Below are 23,425 nucleotides of genomic sequence, written 5' to 3'. Positions count from 1 at the left end.
GGATGCAAGTTGAAATCCCCGAGCTAACAAGGTACAAATCTGTCGTTCTGCCCCTGAACAGGCAGTTAACCTACTGTTCCTAGGCCGTCATTGAAAATAAGAATTTGTTCTTAACTGACTTGCCTAGTTAAATAAAGGTAAAATAAATATGGAATCATGTAGTAACCAAGAAAGTGTTAAACAAATCAAAATGTTTTATTTTATTTTAGATTCTTCAAAGTAGGCACAGCTTTAACCAGAATAGAAAGAAGAGCGGGAGGCCCTGGTGCACAACTGAGCAAGAGGACAAGTACATTAGAGTGTCTAGTTTGAGAAACAGACACCTCACATGTCCTCAACTGGCAGCTTCATTAAGTAGTACCCGCAAAACACCACTCTCAACATCAACAGTGAAGAGGCGTCTCCAGGATGCTGGCCTTCTAGGCAGAGTTGCAAAGAAAAAGCCATATCTCAGACTGGCCAATTAAAATAAAATATTAAGATGGGTTAAAATTGCCTCTTCAATGTTGACGTTGAGACTGGTGTTTTGCGGGTACCATTTAATGACATGTGAGGCATCTGTTTCTGAAACTAGACACTCTAATGTACTTGTTCTCTTGCTCAGTTGTGCACCGGGGCCTCCCACTTCTCTTTCATTTCTAGTTAGAGACAGTTTGCGCTGTTCTGTGAAGGGAGTATTACACAGCGTTGTATGATATCTTCAGTTTCTTGGCAATTTCTTGCATGGAATAGCCTTAATTTCTCAGAACAAGAATAGACTGACAAGTTTCAGAAGAAAGACATTTGTTTCTGGCCATGTTGAGCCTGTAATCGAACCCCACAAATGCTAATGCTCCAGATACTCAACTCATCTAAAGAAGGCCAACTGTTTTCAGCTGTGCTAACATAATTGCAAAAGGGTTTTCTAATGATCAATTAACCTTTATAAAATGATTGGATTAGCTAACACAACATGTCATTGGAACACAGGAGTGATGGTTGCTGATAATGGGCCTCTGTACGCTTATGTAGATATTCCATTTTAAAAAATCACCTGTTTCCAGCTACAATAGTAATTTACAACATTAACAATGTCTACACTGTATTTCTGATCAATTTGATGTTATTTTAATGGACAAAAACAAGGACAAACTTGTTTTTTTTTCAAAAATGTTGAATGGTAGTGTATATACTGTATATCACAGGAAGTTGTTGACACCTAAATTGGGGAGGACGGGCTTGTGGTAATGGCTGGAGCGGAATCAGAGGAATGGTATCAAATGGTACCATTTGCTCGGTTCCAGTCATTATTATGAGCCGTTCTCCTCTCAGCAGCCTCCACTGGCATATATATTCTGTCCAGGTTAAATTCATTTTTACTGAACATTGTACTGTATATTTTTATGGAGATATCAGAGTAACTTGAAGAGTAACCTCAATAATAATGTACCTTGTATGGTGAGGTGGTAACTCTTTCGAGCCTTGCCCTCCACGTTGGAAGCCATACAGGTGTAGGTGCCAGAGTCTGAGAGCTGGGAGCGGGCGATCTGCAGCTTACTGCCTCCAGACAGGATGTGCAGCTCCAGAGACTCTGAGTTCTCTGAGAAAAGAATACTGTCATTTTACTACTTTCCAGTCAACCTTGGGAGGACAATGGAAGTTTGAGATAGTAAATAAGACAATAATAAGTTATATGACTGTGGGTGCAGCTTACCTATGGTCCGACCGTTCTTGAGCCAGATGAGGCTGGGAGGAGGGATGCCCGTGGCGTCACAGGCAAAGGTGACAGGGTTGCTGATGGTCTCCACTATCTTCTCCTCCACTGGACCGTCTATATTGGGGGGCACTGGGCATGAAGGGACAGATTTACAGTTAGGTCAGTTTGACTAAAAGACTCAGATATGTCTCTCTTCTCCATCTCCTCGTTTCTATCCTCAGTGATCAGAATGAGATTTTTTGAGTGTTTCAAGTCTGAGTTTCTAGAATATGATTTTTACCGTAGATGTTGAGGTGGAAGTTCTTGTCCACCTGTCCGGCCACGTTGGTGGCCTTGCAGACGTACTGGCCAGTGTCAGACACCTAGGAACACAGAGGACGGACAGGGGATGAATCAGTATAACAACTTTCAATAGAAAAGTCACAAAGAGGACTAACCCCATCACCTCGCATCGCATCGCTTCCCTTCCCCTAACCCCACCCCTATCGATAGGTTCAGACCTCCCCCTCTGTGTCTCTCACCTCTGCCCCCTTCAGCTCCAGCATCTGTCCCTGTGCCAGGATGCGGAGGTTGGCAGACTCTGTCACCATCCGACCGTTCTTGTACCAGGTGATGGTGGGAGGGGGCACAGCGTTGGACTCACACTCCAGAGTCACTGAGTTGCCCACACGCACACTCACCACCACAGGAGAGTCCCCACTGCTGTCTCTGATACTGGGAGGGACTGGGGAGAGCCAGGGGAGAGGCAGGGGTGAGAGTAATATTTTTTGTAATAGAGTGGACAGGAGCCGTATATGGAAGACAGGAGAAGGAAGAAGGATATGAGAAGGAGACACAAGGGGTCAAAGAGCAGTCCAGTAGTGTATGTAGTGTTGTCTGTTCTGTCCTGCTGCAGGTACTGACCAAACACAGTGAGGTGGAGGAGTTTCCTGGCCTCTCCAGCGGGGTTCATGGCTACACAGCTGTACATCCCCCCGTCAGACATCTTAGCCCTCAGAATCTGCAGGGTGCGTCCACCTGGAGAGAGCGAGAGAGAGAGAGAGAGAGAGAGAGAGAGAGAGAGAGAGAGAGAGAGAGAGAGAGAGAGAGAGGGAGAGAGAGAGAGAGATAGACAGAGAGATAGAGGAAGGAAGGAAGGAAGGAAGGAAGGAAGGAAGGAAGGAAGGAAGGAAGGAAGGAAGGAAGGAAGGAAGGAAGGAAGGAAGGAAGGAAGGAAGGAAGGAAGGGATTGGGGAGAGAGAGAGGAAGGGATTGGGGGGGGGGGGGGGAATTTGATTGACTTGATTATTTTTATTGTTATTATTAGCTAGGTTTCCATTCAATTTGTGACAGATTTTCATGTGAATATTCAAAGATCTGCAAAAAACTAAATGTGCATTTTCCCTCCAGAGATGTGTTGCCATCAAACTGACTTTTGACTTATTTAGGAGGTGGGGGAGGCCGGGGAGAGGGGCTTATTTAGGAGGTGGGGGAGGCCGGGGGGAGGGGCTTATTGAGGAGGTGGGGGAGGCCGGGGGAGGGGCATATTTAGGAGGTGGGGGAGGCCGGGGAAAGGGGCTTATTTAGGAGGTGGGGGGGGGGGGGGGGGGGGGCAGGGGAGGGGCTTATTTAGGAGGTGGGGGGAGGTCGGAGGGAAGGGCTTAATTAGGAGGTGGAAGGAGGCCAGGTGAGGGGCTTATTTAGGTGGTGGGGGAGGTCAGAGGGAAGGGCTTATTTAGGAGGTGGGGGGAGGCCAGGGGAGGGGCTTATTTAGGAGGTGGAAGGAGGCCAGGTGAGGGGCTTATTTAGGAGGTGGGGGGAGGTCAGAGGGAAGGGCATATTTAGGAGGTGGGGGGAGGTCGGAGGGAGGGGCTTATTTAGGAGGTGGGGGGAGGCCGGGGAGAGGGGCTTATTTAGGAGGTTGGGGGAGGCCGGGGAGAGGGGCTTATTTAGGAGGTGGGGGGAGGCCGGGGAGAGGGGCTTATTTAGGAGGTGGGGGAGGCCGGGGGAGGGGCATATTTAGGAGGTGGGGGGGGGGGGCAGGGGAGGGGCTTATTTAGGAGGTGGGGGGAGGTCGGAGGGAAGGGCTTAATTAGGAGGTGGAAGGAGGCCAGGTGAGGGGCTTATTTAGGTGGTGGGGGAGGTCAGAGGGAAGGGCATATTTAGGAGGTGGGGGGAGGCCAGGGGAGGGGCTTATTTAGGAGGTGGAAGGAGGCCAGGTGAGGGGCTTATTTAGGAGGTGGGGGGAGGTCAGAGGGAAGGGCATATTTAGGAGGTGGGGGGAGGTCGGAGGGAGGGGCTTATTTAGGAGGTGGGGGGAGGTTGGAGGGATGGGCTAATTTAGGAGGTGGGGGGAGGTCGGAGGGAAGGGCTTATTTAGGAGGTGGGGGGAGATCAGAGGGAGGGGCTTATTTAGGAGGTGGAAGGAGGCCAGGGGTGGGGCTTATTTAGGAGGTGGGGGGAGGTCGGAGGGAGGGGCTTATTTAGGAGGTGGGGGGAGTTCGGAGGGAGGGGCTTATTTAGGAGGTGGGGGGAGGTCGGAGGGAGGGGCTTATTTAGGAAGTGGAAGGAGGCCAGGGGAGGGGCTTATTTAGGAGGTGGGGGGAGGTCGGAGGGAAGGGCTTATTTAGGAGGTGGGGGGAGGTCAGAGGGAAGGGCTTATTTAGGAGGTGGGGGGAGGACAGAGGGAAGGGCTTATTTAGGAGGTGGGCTACTCTTTTGACTTTTTGTTGCTGCCAAGTTATTGAAATACCAGCCCAGTGTCACTCCTGAACAGCCTTGGTTATCAGGGCAGATTTGTAGTGCTGATATTTGTAAGTCTCAGCCATGAACGTAGGCTGACAGTACGTAGACCTTCAGAATTGCAGGCCTGCGTAGGACGAAGGCAAAGCAGCTAGCCTAGCTGTCTGGAGAAGAAGGTGCTTTCTACAAAAGTGTCCAGATATCCGTGTGTTTTGAAATGTTTGAATCGTTCTCGACTGTAATTTGGTATTTTATTAGGATCCCCATTAGATGTTGCGAAACCAATGTGATTTGTAATGTGATTTGTAATGTGATTTGTAATGTGATTTGTAATGTGATTTGTGGATTCAAATAAATGATTTAAAATGCGTATGTGTTACCTGGCATGATGAGTGCGTTGGTATTGGCCTGTACAGGACCCCTGTCTTTGACCCAGCTCAGAGAGGGAGGGGGGAACCCGGTAGCCTCACAAGTCAGAGACACAAAGTTATTCACCACCACCGTCACGTTCTCTGGGCTAGCTCCCACTATGGTGGGGGGGACTGGAGGAGAGAGAAAACAGACAACCTGGCAATCAATATATCAATCCATCTCTCCATCCACCCCCCACCGTTCTCTGGGCTAGCTCCCACTATGGTGGGGGGGACTGGAGGAGAGAGAAAACAGACAACCTGGCTATCAATATATCAATCCATCTCTCCATCCACCCCCCACCGTTCTCTGGGCTAGCTCCCACTATGGTGGGGGGGACTGGAGGAGAGAGAAAACAGACAACCTGGCTATCAATATATCAATCCATCTCTCCATCCACCCCCCACCGTTCTCTGGGCTAGCTCCCACTATGGTGGGGGGGACTGGAGGAGAGAGAAAACAGACAACCTGGCTATCAATATATCAATCCATCTCTCCATCCACCCCCCACCGTTCTCTGGGCTAGCTCCCACTATGGTGGGGGGGACTGGAGGAGAGAGAAAACAGACAACCTGGCTATCAATATATCAATCCATCTCTCCATCCACCCCCCACCGTTCTCTGGGCTAGCTCCCACTATGGTGGGGGGGACTGGAGGAGAGAGAAAACAGACAACCTGGCTATCAATATATCAATCCATCTCTCCATCCACCCCCCACCGTTCTCTGGGCTAGCTCCCACTATGGTGGGGGGGACTGGAGGAGAGAGAAAACAGACAACCTGGCTATCAATATATCAATCCATCTCTCCATCCACCCCCCACCGTTCTCTGGGCTAGCTCCCACTATGGTGGGGGGGACTGGAGGAGAGAGAAAACAGACAACCTGGCTATCAATATATCAATCCAGCTCTCCATCCACCCCCCACCGTTCTCTGGGCTAGCTCCCACTATGGTGGGGGGGACTGGAGGAGAGAGAAAACAGACAACCTGGCTATCAATATATCAATCCATCTCTCCATCCACCCCCCACCGTTCTCTGGGCTAGCTCCCACTATGGTGGGGGGGACTGGAGGAGAGAGAAAACAGACAACCTGGCAATCAATATATCAATCAATCCATCCATCCATCCCCATACCTATCCATCCCTCGATCCACCCACTCCTCCCTCTCTCCCTCCACCCACCCACCCCCCACCTATCCATCCATCCCCACACCTATCCATCCCTCCATCCATCTACCCCTCCCTCCCTCCCTCCACCCACCCACCCCCCACCTATCCATCCATCCCCACACCTATCCATCCATCTACCCCTCCCTCCCTCCACCCACCCACCCCCCACCTATCCATCCATCCCCACACCTATCCATCCCTCCATCCATCTACCCCTCCCTCCCTCCACCCACCCACCCCCCCACCTATCCATCCATCAACCCCCCCCACCCCTCCATATTAATGAAGATACCAGAGAGATGAGGCTGGAAAACATAGATTAAAACACAATAAAAACTCTGTTCTGACTCACCATGGACGTTGAGATTGAAGGATTTCTCTGCGCTTCCCGCCAGGTTATCAGCCACACACACATAGTGGCCTGTGTCTGTCACCTGGGCATTCACCACCTGAGGAAGAGACAGACAGCTCGCTGACTTTACTGACGTTACTGTACATAAGGCCTTCCTCCCCTCATATAATCCCCAGCCTTTCCCAACCCTATAGCACCTTGTTCGCTTTGCAATCAATAAATAAATCCATTAATCCAATAATCAATCATCAATTAATCCATCAATCAAATACATATTAATAAGCCCTTTTTACAGCATAGTCCAGTCACCTGCAAGGAGCGTCCATTGGACAGCAGTCTGTGGGGTCCTTTAGGGCTTATTGGCTGACTGTCCTTCAGCCAGGTGATTTTAGGGGTGGGACTTCCGTCCGCTTGACACTCCAACACTGTGGTCTTATTCACCTGGATCACCATCTCCTCAGGTAGGTCACGGTCCACCCCGCGGATTGAGGGGGGCACTGGGGTTCAACACACACACAGTCAGTTTGTACCTGAATAGGATTTGAAATGATTTGACGTATACTTCTGACCCAGGTAAGATGGGTGGTGTTTTTCTCTTCTACTCACCCAGCACTCTGACGTCATACTGGATGGAGTCCTCTCCCGCCTCGTTCACCGCCAAGCATGTGTATCTCCCAGAATCCTCAGCCTGAGCCCTGGGGATCTGCAGCACTCGCCCACCTGAAGAGGTAGTTACAGTCAGAGTCACACACACATACACACACACACACAGACACCCACACACACACACACACACACACACACACACACAGAGGAACTCACAGAGACACACACACACAGACACACACACACACACACACACACAGAGAGAGAAACTCACAGAGACACACACAGAGAAACTCACAGAGACACACACACACAGAGGAACTCACAGAGACACACACACACACAGACACACACACACACACACACACACACACACACACACACAGTGTTTGCCCCCTTTTTGATTCTCTCTATTTGTGCATATTTCTTTATACTGAATGTTATCAGAGCTTCAACCAAAACCTAATATTAGATAAAGGGAACCTGAGTTTACAAATAACAAAAAATATATATACTTTTATTTAATAATTAACAAAGTTATGCAACACCCAATGCCCTTCCTCCACAGCGACATGAGAGACTGATCAACAACTACAGGAAGTGTCTGGTTGGAGTCATTACAGCTAAAAGGGGGCACAACCAGTTATTGAGTGTAAGGGGGAATTACTTTTTCACACAGGTGCATGAGGTGTTGCATAACCTTGTTTATGAATTAAATTAAATAAGTATGCAACTGTTGTGTTATTTGTTCACTCAGGTTGCCTTTATCAAATATTATATCTTGGTTGAAGATCTGATTCAGTATAAAAAATGTGTAAAAGTAGAGAAAATGAAGAAGGGGGCAAATACTTTTTCACGGCACTGTAGGTCCTCTCCTCACCAGGCATGATGAGCACGTTTTCGTTGGAGGCCATTGGGCGTCCATCTTTGTACCAGGTGAGTGTGGGCGGGGGAACAGCGTTGGTCTCACAGTACAGAGAGATAGGGTTGTTTAGTACCACATCCTTAACATCACCCCCAGTGCCTGGTGTCGAGGTGGTATCTCCCACCCCCCCGGGACGCTGGAAACTAGGAGGGACTGAAGAGGAGAGAGAGAGAGACAGAGAGAAAGAGATGGAGAGAGAAAAAGAGAGTTAGGGTTATCTTTATGACAGCTACTACAGTCAATGTTTAGGATGTAATTAAATGCTTTCACCTACCACTAGAGGACAGCTAAGATTTACAGCTTCTGATTAAATACTGTCACCTACCACTAGAGGACAGCCTCTGCTAAGATTTACAGCTTCTGATTAAATACTGTCACCTACCACTAGAGGGCAGCCTCTGCTAAGATTTACAGCTTCTGATTAAATACTGTCACCTACCACTAGAGGGCAGGCTCTGCTAAGACTTACAACTTCTGATTAAATACTGTCATCTACCACTAGAGGGCAGCCTTTGCAAAGACATAGCTTCTGATCAAATACTGTCACCTACCACTAGAGGGCAGCCTCTGCTAAGACAGCTTCTGATCAAATACTGTCACCTATGACTAGAGGGCAGCCTCTGTTAAGATTTAAAGCTTCTGATTAAATACTGTCACCTACCACTAGAGGGCAGCCTCTGCTAAGATTTACGGCTTCTGATTAAATACTGTCACCTACCACTAGAGGGCAGCCTCTGCTAAGACATAGCTTCTGATCAAATACTGTCACCTACCACTAGAGGGCAGCCTCTGTTAAGATTTAAAGCTTCTGATTAAATACTGTCACCTACCACTAGAGGGCAGCCTCTGTTAAGATTTAAAGCTTCTGATTAAATACTGTCACCTACCACTAGAGGGCAGCCTCTGCTGAGACTAAAGCCCAAATAAAATGTTTTTGTTTTGGAAAGTGTTTTTGTATACGTGTGAACGAGCGTGTACACGCTGGAATTAGAATGTATGGTAGTGAATGAGCGAAAACAGGCAGGCTGTGAGTGTCAATGCCGTCAACTGTGTCATGCACTTCAAACTAGAAAGCAAGTCTATTTTTTGGTCTGCGCGAAGCGATGCTGGTAAATTGAGAGGATGCATTGCCAGAAAATAGACTGTTTGTGCATTGTTACGTCTGAAATTGTGACATGTATAGTTAAAGTGTCTATTTAGTGTTGATTAGTTTATCTGCCAGTGCCAATAATACATATTTGAGAACAATAACTTTATGTCTACCTGTTGATTTAGATCACAGGCATATAGCCTAGACAGGCATATAGCCTAGACAAGTATATAGCCTAGACAAGTATATAGCCTAGACAAGTATATAGCCTAGACAAGTATATAGCCTAGACAGGCATATATCCTAGACAGCCTATGCCTGGGAAATTCCAGGAATTCTGATTTTAAGAATGAGATTAGCCAAATTCTTTATAACCTGCTAGAGTGGACTAGCTACAACTCTCCTCAAGTTCATGAGCCAACATACCACTAGATGGCAGCCTCTGCTAAGACTTCACAGTAGAGTCCTGCAGAGGGGCTAGATCGCACAAGCAATGAGAACGCAGTTCACCTTGAATATTTATATCAAAGTCCTTCTCGTCCTCCCCGGCGATGTTGGTTGCTACGCAGGTGTAGCGTCCAGTGTCGGACACCTGAGCATGTTTGATCCTGACAGTACGACCGTTGGCATTAATTGTCACATGGTCATCTGCCCTTAGCACCTGGGGAACAGAAGAATATCAGGGTTGGTTGTAGAATGATGCGTGGTCAGTGTGTGTGTGTGAAAGAGAAAGAGAGGGAGAGACAGGAGAGAGAAAGAGAGAGAAAGAGAGAGAGGAGAGAAGAGAGAGAGGAGAGAAGAGAGAGAGGAGAGAGAAAAAGAGAGAGGAGACAAGATAGAGGAGAGAGAAAGAGAGGAGAGGAGAGAGAAAGAGAGAGAAAGAGAGGAGAGAGAAAAGAGAGAAGAGAGATAGAAGAGAGAGAAAGGAGAGAAAGAGAGAGGAGAGAGAAAGAGAGAAGGAGTGAGAGAAGAGAGAGAGGAGAGAGAGAGAGAGAGAGAGAGAGAGAGAGAGAGAAAGAGAGAGAGAGAGAGAGAGAGAGAGAGAGAGAGAGAGAGAGAGTTTGAGTTTTAAATACTCTTTATTGGGTCTGGGGGCCCACCACACAATAAGTACTCATACAAAACCACAGTTACACATCAATTAAAAACACAACTCCAATTCCTCCTCCACAGTAACAAAACACAACAGCCTCTGAATACCCCTTATACTCAAAAACAGATCAATATTGTTGACAAGTTTATAATAGGCAAACTCAACCCTTAGTCTCGCTGCCAACATTCCCTCCAGCATTCCCACCACATCCACAGACCCCTGTCCCCGAATGCTGTTCTTTCGGGTCTTCCATATCGCTAATTTTGCTGCCCCTAACACAAAATTAAGCAACACAACTACACCCTTTTGACTGAACCTGTACTTTGGCCCAAATATATACAGTTGGGAAGAGAAAACCTCTCCCAACGTTGAGAACCAATCAGTGATCAGTTCAATCATCCCAACCAACCTGGGACACAGTAAAAACAGATGTGCCAGAGATTCATCCTCAGCACAGAATGGACACCCCTCCCCAACAGTAGGGTCCAGGTGTACCATATGCATGTTGGTGGCTATAGCTCCATGTATTATCCTCCATTGGAGGTCAGCTGTCCTCTTATCAATAGGCAGTTTATATAATGATCGCCAACAGCCTTTTGGAGAAGCACCTGGACCAAGCACATCCGCCCACCTCGTCGATTTTACCCCTTCCAGGGAAGAGGCATGGGACACCTTCACACATGTTCTGTACATAGCCTTCTTTCCCACCTCCTTGAACTCCCCCAGCTCCGGGGTATCGAAGGAAAGCAGCATCCCCGCGTCCTCCTCAAATGCCCCCATCGCAGCACTAACAATCAGTGCAGGGAACACATTATCCAGACCCTCCTTCCACCGATCAGAATTGGAAATGTCAGTCACATACTGCAGATGAAGCACTGGCAAGGAGTCGCAGACCTCATCGAAGACCTTCCTCAGTAGGCGAGATGATCGGATCCCCGCTCTTTCTCTCAGCTCCTCCAATCTGCTCCTGCTCCGCATCAGATGACCCAGCTTGGTACACCCCACGCCTAATAGGCATGAACGTAGGCTAGCTGAACCCAGAACACGGGACTGGATGGCAGTGTTATGAAAAAGAGGCTCTTCAAAAAGCCACATCCCTGGTGGCGTGCCAGTCTTACGGGACTTGACAAAGACTCTCCAAGCCTGCATAACAGACTCATAAAATGGAGTCAGGCCAGTCAAATCACCCCCCTCCAGCTTTAAGAGGAAAAGATGTTTGTCTAAGCCCAAACAGCCCGCTCTCCTAATCAATATGTAGGCTGTTTCGACCCAGCTAGAACAGTCGCTGTACAACAATCTCTGGAATGCTTGGAGCCGGAAAGCCGTGATCCTAGAGGAAATGTCCACCAGGCCTTGCTCACCCTCGTGCAGTGGCAGATACAGGGCTGCAGCTTTTATCTAGTGTTGTCCAGACCAGAAGAAATTGACAAGGTTCCTCTGAAGCTCTTGTATCAGACCCTTTGGTGGCTGTAAAATCATTAGTCTGTGCCACAGGGTAGAAGCAGCAAGATTATTAGCTACCAGGACCCGTCCCCTATAGGACAGCTGGGGCAACACCCATTTCCACCTTGACAGTCTGGCACACACTTTCTCCACTACACCCTCCCAGTTCTTTTTCTGAAAGACATCGGAGCCTAGAAAAACTCCCAAAGTCTTCATTCCATCTCTGCCCCACTGAAGCCCCCCTGGTAACCGTGGAGCGGACCCCATCTGAAGCTGACCTGCCCACAGCGCTTCACTCTTTCCCCAATTGACTCTAGCTGAGGAGGCCCCCTCATACACCTTTAAAGTGTTTGAGAGAACCTTAACATCCTCACCCCCTGTAATAAAAACGATCACGTCATCTGCATACGCAGACAGTGCTATCGTGGGACCCTTCATTACACCTGGCACAGAGAAACCAGTAAGCTTCGCTCTTAAAAAACAAAGCATTGGTTCAATCGCCAGACTATATAACTGCCCTGAAATTGGGCATCCCTGCCTGATGCCCCTTTCGACAGGGATGGGGCAACTCAAACCACCACCAACCTTCACCATTACACGAGGCTCCAGCATACAGTAAATTCACCCAAGACAGAAAAACATCCCCAAACCCAAAGGCTTTCATTGTTTTAAACAAGTACTGGTGGTCCACACGATCAAAAGCCTTCTCCTGATCCAACGAAAGTAAACCCACATTTACATCAGACAGTTTACAAATGTCTAAAACATCTCTTATCAGAAACAAGTTGTCAACAATAGAGCGATCAGGTACACAGTAGGACTGGTCCTTGTGGATCAACAATCCCAGATACTCTTTCAACCTGTTTGAGAGACATTTAGAAACAATTTTGTATTCTGCGCACAGCAAAGCAACAGGTCTCCAATTTTTTATGAGAGCCAAATCCCCCTTTTTTGGCAACAGTGAAAGCAACGCACGTTGACAGGATACAGGAAGAGAGCCCTCATGAAAAGATTCACACAGCACTTCATAAAAATCCTCCCCAATAGACCCCCAAAAGTGCTTATAAAGCTCAGATGGTAAACCATCGATACCAGGGGCTCGGCCTGTTGAGAGCTGCATAACTGCTGTGGACAGCTCTTGCAGTGCAATATCAGCGTCCAATGAGACTCTCTGCTCAGGTCCCAATTGAGGAAGACCGTGTAACAACTGTTCAGTACATAAAGAGTCACAATCCTCCGCCTTATAAAGGGATGAGTAAAAATCCACGGCATGTTGACGCATTTCAATATCATTCGTGGTCACCTTCCCATCAGGGAGACGAAGGCAGACCATCTGTTTGCGTTGAAATTTCGACTGTCCTAGGTTGGAAAAAAAAGCGCTAGGAGCATCCATATCCTTGAGGGAAGCGAAACGAGACCTAATCAAGGCACCCTTCACTCTTTCATGCAGAAACGACCTCAGTTCATGTCTCTTGTCCTGTAAGTTCATGACTAGTCCAGGGTCGTTCTGAGTGAGCAGCTTCAATTCAGTAGATTTGATGTCCTGTTCAAGGGCCTTGATAGTCTCTTTAACCTCAATTTGAGACAGAGCTGTATACTGTTGACAAAAAACTCGTATTTGGGCCTTCCCAACCTCCCACCATTGTCTCAAGGACTCAAAATTCCCTTTTATACCCCTCCATTTTTCCCAAAACAACAAAAACCTGTCACAAAACATGACATCATGTAACAATTTAACATTAAAATACCAGTAAGGCGATGACCGTCGTGGACAGGACAAGTGAATATCAACAGTAACAATATGATGATCAGAGAAACCCACAGGAGTAATGGCACACTTTCCAACCCTACTACAGTAGTGATCAGATACATACAACCTGTCTAACCTTGCTGCACTGACACGACCTTCATTAATTTTTAGCCATGTGTACTGCCTAACTTTTGCATTCCTTACTCTCCACACATCAGAAAGCTCAAGCTCAGTTAATAGGCCAGACAGGCAAGTGGCTGACCGCAGGTGAGGTTCTTCAGCGGTGCGATCAACAGTAAAATCCACTGTACAGTTCCAGTCACCCCCTAAAACCATACACCCCTCTTGATCACACTGTCTTGAGGTTTCCTTTATTTGATCAAACATAGCAATACGTTCTGTACCCTCATTCAGAGCATAAGCATTAAAAAAAAAAAACAGAAACCCCATAACATCCATATTGACCAATAAAACCCGACCCTTGACAATCTCTGTTGTAGATACCACAGTCACCCCTAAGCCTGAGAAAAACAAGATTGCCACCCCAGCACTGAAATTAGTACCATGACTGAGTACATGCTGCCCCTCCCACCACATACCCCAGTCAACCTCATTTTCCTCATCACTGTGTGTCTCCTGTAAGAAAACTACATTAAGCCTTTTTTGTTTTATTACTTCTAATACCCAAGCACTCTTATTCCTGTCCCTTCCCCCATTAATATTGAGAGAACCTACCCTTAGTACCTCCATATAGAAAAGAGAAAAGAAAAGCAGAAGAAACCACAGAGAAACCAACAAGAAAAAAGACACCCTATGAAGCATGATCATCATCATTATTTTTCTTTCTTCTCTTAACCTGAACACGTTTCCCACCACCTTTTGCTGCTGAAACAGCAGTAATACATTTCCTCAAGCGAAACCGCTTCTTCTCACTCAATTGGTCTAACCCCACCGTCTTCTGTAACATCACAGCTGACCTCACAAACTTATCAACATCAAAATAATCTGCCAATTTGACAGATTTCCCAAAAGTCTGATCCAAAAACTAATTTACCTCCTCTAGATCATAAACTGAGTCCTCGCCAGCAGTTGTAATATCTAAAGAGATATCCATATCATTCTCCTGATCCTCAGCTGAGACCACAGACAACTGACTCCCCTCTACCACATCCCTTTCAACACTCCCCACTTGCACCTCATCACTCGTACCAGGCATCTCCTCCACTACCTGGGAGACTAGCCCCACCTGAACATCACTACTCATAGTGGGCATCTCCTCCACTAACTGGGAGCCTAGCTCCACATGAACCCCAGCACTCGTAGTGGGCATCTCCTCTACTACCTTGGAGCTTAGCTCCACATGAAAACCCTCCTGTACCTCATTACTCGTAGTGGGCATCTCCTCCACTACCTGGGAGCCTAGCTCCACATGAAAACCCTCCTGTACCTCATTACTCGTAGTGGGCATCTCCTCCACTACCTGGGAGCCTAGCTCTACATGAACCCCAGCACTCGTAGTGGGCATCTCCTCCACTACCTGGGAGCCTAGCTCCACATGAAAACCCTCCTGAACCTCATTACTCGTAGTGGGCATCTCCTCCACTACCTGGGAGCCTAGCTCCACATGAATCCCCTCCTGTACCCCGTTACTCACAATGGGCATCTCCTCCACTACCTGGGAGCCTAGCTCCACATGAACCCCCTCCTTTACCCCAGCACTCATACTGGGCACCTGCTCACCAGTCTGAGGAACTGGCTATTCAGATACATCCTTACCTTCTACAACAATAATTTTCTGTAGCATAACATTTCCCTCTAATACAAGTTGCAACCCCGTGCCCTCAACACGGATAACTTGTTCCTCAGCACCAGGTGCTTGTGGCTGCTCTGACGCTGTCGGCCCACCTCTCCCTACATCAGTGGGCCCAGGCGTTACGATGACCACCTCTCCCTACATCAGTGGGCCCAGGCGTTATGATGACCACCTCTCCCTACATCATTGAGCCCAGGCGTTACGATGACCACCTCTCCCTACATCAGTGGGCCCAGGCGTTACGATGACCACCTGCGCCCCTCCCTCGGCCTTCTCCCTTTTCGGGCAAGCATGTCGCTTATGACCAACATCCCCACACTCAAAACACCGTTGACTACCCGTACTACCATAAGCCATATACAATCTATTGTCATACTTGACTTTAAACGATAACTGTAAAGTCTGCTCCGGTGAATCCAAAAACATAAACACCTGTCGCCGAAATGACATTACCTGTTTCAACGCCGGGTGTTTGCAACCCAACGGAACAACCTTAATTGAACTGGCAAACTTCCCAAAGCGCAATAACTCGCGCTCCAACAGCTCATTTGGAATAAACGGTGGTACATTTGAAATCGTTACCCTTGTTGACGGAGAAAAAAGCGGCGTAACTTGAATAAACATTCCTTTAAGAAGTACACCATGCTCAACCATCCGATCAACCAGACACTCTTCTTTAAGAAGTACACCATGCTCAACCATCCGATCAACCAGACACTCTTCTTTAAGAAGTACACCATGCTCAACCATCCGATCAACCAGACACTCTTCTTTAAGAAGTACACCATGCTCAACCATCCGATCAACCAGACACTCTTCTTTAAGAATTACACCATGCTCAACCATCCGATCAACCAGACACTCTTCTTTAAGAAGTACACCATGCTCAACCATCCGATCAACCAGACACTCTTCTTTAAGAAGTACACCATGCTCAACCATCCGATCAACCAGACACTCTTCTTTAAGAAGTACACCATGCTCAACCATCCGATCAACCAGACACTCTTCTTTAAGAATTACACCATGCTCAACCATCCGATCAACCAGACACTCTTCTTTAAGAAGTACACCATGCTCAACCATCCGATCAACCAGACACTCTTCTTTAAGAAATACCACCACAGCTTTATTCATCCGGGATGCATAAGCAATATTCTCATATCCCACCTTCTCTCCTACGGCGACCAGAAACTCCTCCACCGTGACAGTAGCTTCAGTAACACACCTAAAGCCGTGCCGAAGTGACAGGGACGGCATACCCATTCGGGCTGCCATCCCCGCCAAAATCAGGGTAATTTCGATACGAAAAACAAAAAACTTAATTCTACCACAACAAAAAAAGTTAAAATAATAACCTTAATCATGCACAGAAGAAAACCAAAAAAATGCCACCAAGAAATAGCAAACCGAAAGAAAGTTGTGAATATCTAACTCTCCACAACACACGCACTCCTTCACTCAAACAATTCCCAGCATGCACCAATCACTCCCAGCATGCAGAGAGAGAGAGAGAGAGAGAGAGAGAGAGAGAGAGAGAGAGTGTAGAGTGTAGAGTGTAGAGTGTAGAGTGTAGAGTGTGTGTACAGGTAAAGTGCTGACCTGTCCATCTTTGTACCATTGCAGTGAGGGTGTAGGGATGGCCTGCGCCTCACACTCCAGGGTCAGAGTGTTGTTGACCTTTATCTTGACCTCCTTGGGGGCCAGCCCCTCACCTGGGACATCATTCTTATTGATTTGGGGAGGAACTGCAGGAGAGGACAGGAGGTAAGGAAGAGAGGAGAGTTACAGTTACATACATCACACAGCCACACAGATAGTTACAGACCATGGCAAAAAAATGGTGTCCTTATTGGACAAGTTAAAAGGTAGTACCTCCCTATCTCACTACCATCTTTCAAAACGTTTTTATCACTCACTGTAAACTTTGACCTCGTAGTTCTTCAGGCTGTCTCCAGCCTCATTAGTGGCCACACAAGTGTACCTCCCAGCATCCTCCTCCTTGGCGTTCAGGATCTGCAGGGTCCGCCCACCTGGCAGCACTCGGACGTTGTGGCTGGACTCCAACGGCGTCCCATCCTTGAGCCATGTGATGAGGGCAGGGGGGTAGGACTGCACCTCACACACCAGAGACGTGGGGCTGCTCAGGGTTACTGTCACCTCTTCAGCCGAACCCTCGGGACCTGAGCCCACGATGGTGGGAGACACTGGGGGGATTCAGACTCTTGGTCAATGAAGCTAGTTGGGCTTTTTTGATAAAGTGTTGGTGGATGCATAGGATAAATCACCAGGGTAAACCTTATATACTACAGCACCTCTTATCTTAAACACAGCCATGACAAAGTGATAACATCTTGTGAAGCTTTAGCATGTCACGCAATGGTTTCAAAATGGAAATAAAGTATGACAGATTTCACAGGCTCGGTGACTTACTGAGAGAAGCCTCCTACAAACCCTCTGAAAATGTGATCTCAATGGGATCTTTTTATACCAGTATAAATCAAGGATATATATGTAAATAAAATATACTGAGCGAGTAGTTGTCCTCCTACCCAGTACATTGAGGTTGAAGTGTCTGCTGCGGTCTCCTGCTCTGTTGTGTGCCAGGCAGCTGTACCTGCCCGTGTCATCCACCTGGGCACCAGATATCTGCAGGTACCGTCCGTGAGACAACACCTGGTGACGTCTGTCTGTCCCTAATGACTGTCCGTCCTTCAGCCAGGTGATCTCCGGCACTGGGTTACCTAGGTAACGGTTAATAATAGGTTATCTTAGCGACCATCAGGATGGTGAAATAATTTCCTGTTACAGTATGTATGAACTGTAAAATAGTCTATTTTGGATAGAGATATGTTCAGAATTTAGTCATTGTGGAGTTGTGTTGCCATGATGTCACTGACCTGCAACCTCACAGGTCAGGGTCACGTTGTGTTTCTCCTTGACCTTGGCATCCTGCACCGTGCCTTCATCCACAATGCTAGGGGGGACTGGAAGATGACATGCATGGAAAGGGTTAACTTCTTGGTGACAGGGGGCAGTATTTTCACGTCCGGATGAAATGCATGCCCAAATTAAACTGCCTGCTACTCATCCCCAGAAGATAAGATATGCATATTATTAGAAGTTTCTAAAACTGTTTGAATCATGTCTGTGAATATAACAGAACTTATGTAGCAGGCGAAACCCAGAGGAAAAAACATTCCGATTTTTTTTTTTTTAGGTCACTCTCTTTTCAATGGGGTTTCATTGGGAATCCAGATTTCTAAGGGACCTTCTTGCAGTTCCTACCACTTCCACTGGATGTCACCAGTCTTTAGAAATTGGTTGAGGTTTTTCCTTTGTGTAATGAAGAAGTAACCCTGTTCAAAACGAGGGTCACTTCAAATGTACTGTTTGTTAAAGGCATCAGTTTGTTTTCTTCTTGTATTGAACACAGATCATCCCGTCTTCAATGTTATCGATTATTTACTTCAAAAAATACATAAAGTTGTATTACAAAAGTAGTTTGAAATGTTTTGGCAAAGTTTACAGGTAACTTTTGAGATATTTTGTAGTCATGTTGGAACCGGTGTTTTTCTGGATCAAACGCGCCAAATAAATGGACATTTTGGATATATATCGACGGAATTAATCGAACAAAAGGACCATTTGTGATGTTTATGGGACATATTGGAGTGCCAACAGAAGAAGCTCGTCAAAGGTAAGGCATGATTTATATTTTTATTTCTGCGTTTTGTGTCGCGCCTGCAGTGTTGAAATATGCTTCTCTCTCTTTGTTTACGGAGGTGCTATCCTCAGATAATAGCATCGTTTGCTTTCGCCGAAAAGCCTTTTTGAAATCTGATATGTTGGCTGGATTCACAACACGTGAATCCAGCCAACATTTTCTCTGGCTTTTGGCCAAGTGGGACGCTACCGTCCCACATATCCCAGAGAGGTTAAGAGCAATACAACTACTGTACTGACCAACTACTGTACCAACCCTCAGCCATCTATGTAGGCGTTATAATGGGATTATGAAGGCTTCATTGCGTTCAAACTGGTTGTTCATGTTAAGTCCGTCCAGTAGTGGTTATCAGGTATTCTCACTATCACAATATCCACCAGTGTCATACTGCAAAACATATTTCTCTCTCAGGTCAAAGGCCTGAGAGATAAGATAAAGGTCATTGACGTCATTACCCAGGATGTCCAGGTCAAAGTTCTTCCTCTCCTCTCCGGCCGTGTTGGACACAATGCAGCTGTATCTCCCAGCATCCTCCACTGCTGCGTGCATCAGACGAAGGCTCCGCCCTCCTGACAAACATGTCAATACTTGGTTGAGCTCAAGTCTCTAAATAATCACTGTGTCTTTGATTGGTCTTTTTCAAAACTTAATATAAAGTCAATATTTATTCTGCTTCCCAAATAGTAAAATATTTCCTTCATAATGCACTACTTTACATAGGGAATATGGTGCAATTTGGGACAGTTTGGAGCCTAAAGAGGTGCAAACAGACAAAATGCTCCCTCTCACATCACAATTGTGGCTTCCATGCAGTTTGCTTTCTGGGGCACTAAAAATCTATTTAGCTGTGTGAAACAGGATACACTGACCAAGACACAGCTGTTCAAACACACCCACTCAAACAGATGAACTCAGATCAGTTCCTATTTTCTCTCTTTTTTTACTTCAAAAACAACAGTTATTATCTGGACACAGAAACCAGTTCACACACACACGCACACGCACGCACACGGCCATGCGCACGCACACACACGCACACGCACACACACGCACACGCACACACACAGCCATGCGCGCGCACGCACACACACACGCACGCACACACACACACGCACACACACGGCCATGCGCACGCACACACACACGCACACGCACGGCCATGCGCACGCACACACACGCACATGCACACACGCACACGCACGGCCATGCGCGCGCACGCACACACACGGCCATGCGCACGCACGCACACACACGCACACATACACACAAACTCAACACCAACTTCAAGGAGCACATCAGATCCATCCCAGAGGACAAGTAGCACAATGTTCTCTGATTTCAAGTAGAAAATTGTCCCAGACAGATGTGGCTCTTAGAAGAGGACTGAGCTTATTTATTTTTATGGTAGGATTAAATCATTATTTTTATGGTAGGATTAAATCATTATTTTTATGGTAGGATTAAATTATTATTTTTATGGTAGGATTAAATCATTATTTTTTTGTAGGATTAAATCATTATTTTTATGGTAGGATTAAATCATTATTTTATAGCTATCTTTTTTTTAGATAATTTTTCTTAAATTTACAGCTGAACGTGCAATAAATGTATATAATGTTAACTGCTTCAGTGGAGAATTACTGACCACACCCCACAGAGTTTGAACCAGTAATCACCTCTACACAAATCCATTTCCCTGGCTGACCACAATCACAACTGCCATATCCCCTTTCCTCACATCCTCTAGCCTGAAAAGGCGGTCAGGCTGCGGTTGATGTGTGTGACCGCTGGTCAGACCGCGGGTCCATGTTTGAGGCTAGGCTGTATTTGTATTAGAGTGAGTTAGGACGGTAAAGGAAGTGACTGAGGTAAAGTGACTACCATAACTTCAGGAGGTCGAGGGCTCGTCCCAACTGCAACCCTGTTCCCGATCGAGTGCACTATTTTTTAACAAGAGCCCTGGTCAAAAGTAGTAAACTATTTAGGGAACAGGGTGGCAGTTGGGACTAGCTGCAGTCAGAACCGCTGACTGTTGTCTTTGGAAGCACAAAGAGAGCAGCTTGTTAAAGCGTTCAACAACAAAAACTCCTGCCTTCTCCCAGAGGTTTGTCTTTCTACACACCGCCTCGTCTGCAGCTCTGTTGGGGTTGGCCTTCGTCCTACTGATCACATTACAGTTGATGTAGTGCAACTGTTTGGGCCTTTCAACTGTAGCTGGCAGACAGATTGATCAACGTGACTCCACAGAGAGTCAGACGATGTGGCTAGATAGTACCAGAGATCCTTGTTGTAATAGAAGGCCCTGATTATTCCTGTACTTCTCAAACATGGGTTCCTTTCCTCGTCTACTTCCCTTGGCCACTTAACTAGAAGGACCTTTATTCCTGACCATGTGACCTGACATTAAGCACAAAGGAAATGAGGGGGATAAGGATACAACGTGTTGTCATAGCAACAGACGGTTGTAAGGATACAAGTCAACGACAGCCATCTTAACCATCTTCACCAAGATGATGTCACACAAGCCAGACCGAATGGGGAGCTAACCTGAGAGGACGCGGACAGAGCTGGAGGCTCTGATTGGCCGTCCGTCCTTCAGCCAGGTGATAGCAGGAAGGGGGATGCCGGAGGCCTCACAGGTCAGAGCCACAGGGTTGTTCACGACCACACTCACATTCTCTGGGACCTGGGTCTGACCACTGATACTGGGGGGGACTGGAGAGAGGATGTACATACCATGTATATTAAGACACACATTAACACAAACATTTATTTTACTATCATTGTGGAGACCAAACAATTGATTCGATTCAAAATCCTATTTTCCCTAACTCCTAAGCCTAAATCTCAACCTAACCCTAATTTGTAACCCTAAACCTAACCCCTAAGCCTAAATCTCAACCTAACCCTTATTTGTAACCCTAAACCTAACCCCTAAGCCTAAATCTCAACCTAACCCTAATTTGTAACCCTAAACCTAACCCCTAAGCCTAAATCTCAACCTAACCCTAATTTGTAACCCTAAACCTAACCCCTAAGCCTAAAATAGCATTTATTCTTGTGGGGACCACTTGTCCAAATGTTCCTTGTTTTACCATCCTGGTGAGGACTTCTGGTCTCCACAAGGATAGTAAAACCAAAACACACACACACCATATATCATGTACAGAATGTGGTCACAAACTGCTGATAGGAACTGAGACACAAAAATATCATAATATTAGCAGGTACAGAATACATTTCTTTCAGCCATATAGTCCAGTGTAATGCATCACCCCCTCCCTTCCACTCTCTATTCTAAGTTATGCTATGTTGACGAGAGTCTTACCGTGTACGTTGACATCATGCTTGCCGTCGGCCTGTCCCGCCACATTCACCGCCACACACGTGTAGCGCCCCGTGTCCGAAACCTTGGCGTCCTTGATTTGTAGTAGCCGCCCCTCATTTAGCACCTGAGCCCCACGCTGGCCTGTGATTGGTCTACCATCCTTCAACCATGTGACCGCTGGGCGGGGCACGCCGTCGGCCTCGCACTGCAGGGTGATGTCTCCTCCCCTTGTCATGGTGATGTCATTTCCTGCGGTCCCCTCACTGAGTCTGATGGAAGGGCGGACTGCAGTGAGAGGAGAGAGTGAGTGAAGAACATGCCCCCCTGAGGACACACACACACACACACACACACACGTTTTTAGCACTGTGAGGTTTCTGTACTATTTTCGTACCATACACCTGTAGGCTGTACTCCTTGGCTGCGTTGCCGGCGGCGTTGGAGGCGGTACAGGTGTAAGAGGCGGAGTCTGTCCTCTCAGCACCGGAAATCTGTAGCTGACGACCCCCCGACAGGGCCCGGACCCTCGAGTCCGACTTCAACTCTGAACCTGAGAGAAAAATACACACACACAAAGATAAACAACTGCACACGTACGCACACACACACACAGTCATACACACACTCTCAAACGCATGCACACACACACTGATACTTCTTACCATTCTTGCTCCAGGTGAGGCTGGGCGGTGGAATGCCACTGGACACGCACGCACGCACGCACGCACGCACGCACGCACACACGCACACACACACACACACACACACACACACACACACACACACACACACACACACACACAGATCCTTCTTACCGTTCTTGCGCCAGGTGAGGCTGGGAGGTGGAATGCCACTGGACTCACACACCAGAGTGATCAGACTTCCCTCAATCACTGTCATGGGCGACACATCCTCTGAACCCCGGATACTGGGAGAGACTGGGGATACACAGGGAATATGTACACTACTGGGATGGCATTATGAACGGAGTGTTAATCGAGTAACCTGTCATAACAATAAGAAAAAAACGGGGGTGCTCATCACAATACAATACAATACATCACAATACTGGGGCGGCAGGGTAGCCTACCCTCATCACATTACGCACATTATTCAACGCTCATCACAATACAAATCAACGTTAACCACATTACGCACATTATTCAACCCTCATCACATTACGCACATTATTCAACGTTAATCACATTACGCGCATTATTCAACCCTCATCACATTATTCAACCCTCATCACATTACGCACATTATTCAACGTTAATCACATTACGCGCATTATTCAA

At 47.0% G+C, this 23,425-nt stretch overlaps 1 protein-coding gene across 4 annotated transcripts in view; it reads right to left on the bottom strand.

The window, feature by feature from the left end:
* Positions 1-23,425, bottom strand: part of hmcn1 (hemicentin 1) — a 223,525-nt gene that overhangs the window by 45,051 nt on the left and 155,049 nt on the right. For all 4 annotated transcript variants that reach the window (XM_036978737.1, XM_036978740.1, XM_036978739.1 and 1 more), the window contains exons 43-62: positions 22,943-23,065; positions 22,522-22,677; positions 22,128-22,412; positions 21,347-21,514; positions 19,255-19,368; positions 17,973-18,059; positions 17,625-17,816; positions 16,992-17,279; positions 16,675-16,820; positions 9,484-9,634; positions 7,839-8,036; positions 6,959-7,072; positions 6,662-6,849; positions 6,353-6,449; positions 4,798-4,959; positions 2,600-2,713; positions 2,218-2,420; positions 1,977-2,058; positions 1,694-1,825; positions 1,430-1,579 (exon numbers count right to left, since the gene is read on the bottom strand). In XM_036978737.1, the coding sequence (XP_036834632.1) occupies positions 1,430-1,579; positions 1,694-1,825; positions 1,977-2,058; positions 2,218-2,420; positions 2,600-2,713; positions 4,798-4,959; positions 6,353-6,449; positions 6,662-6,849; positions 6,959-7,072; positions 7,839-8,036; positions 9,484-9,634; positions 16,675-16,820; positions 16,992-17,279; positions 17,625-17,816; positions 17,973-18,059; positions 19,255-19,368; positions 21,347-21,514; positions 22,128-22,412; positions 22,522-22,677; positions 22,943-23,065 (3,150 nt within the window). The remainder of the gene's footprint in view (positions 1-1,429; positions 1,580-1,693; positions 1,826-1,976; positions 2,059-2,217; positions 2,421-2,599; positions 2,714-4,797; positions 4,960-6,352; positions 6,450-6,661; positions 6,850-6,958; positions 7,073-7,838; positions 8,037-9,483; positions 9,635-16,674; positions 16,821-16,991; positions 17,280-17,624; positions 17,817-17,972; positions 18,060-19,254; positions 19,369-21,346; positions 21,515-22,127; positions 22,413-22,521; positions 22,678-22,942; positions 23,066-23,425) is intronic.

The sequence above is a fragment of the Oncorhynchus mykiss genome, chromosome 5 (assembly GCF_013265735.2).
Source record: "Oncorhynchus mykiss isolate Arlee chromosome 5, USDA_OmykA_1.1, whole genome shotgun sequence".
Taxonomy (NCBI): Eukaryota; Metazoa; Chordata; class Actinopteri; order Salmoniformes; family Salmonidae; genus Oncorhynchus; species Oncorhynchus mykiss.
Note: the sequence above shows the minus strand (reverse complement) of the source record. Positions and strands in the feature narration are given on the sequence as shown.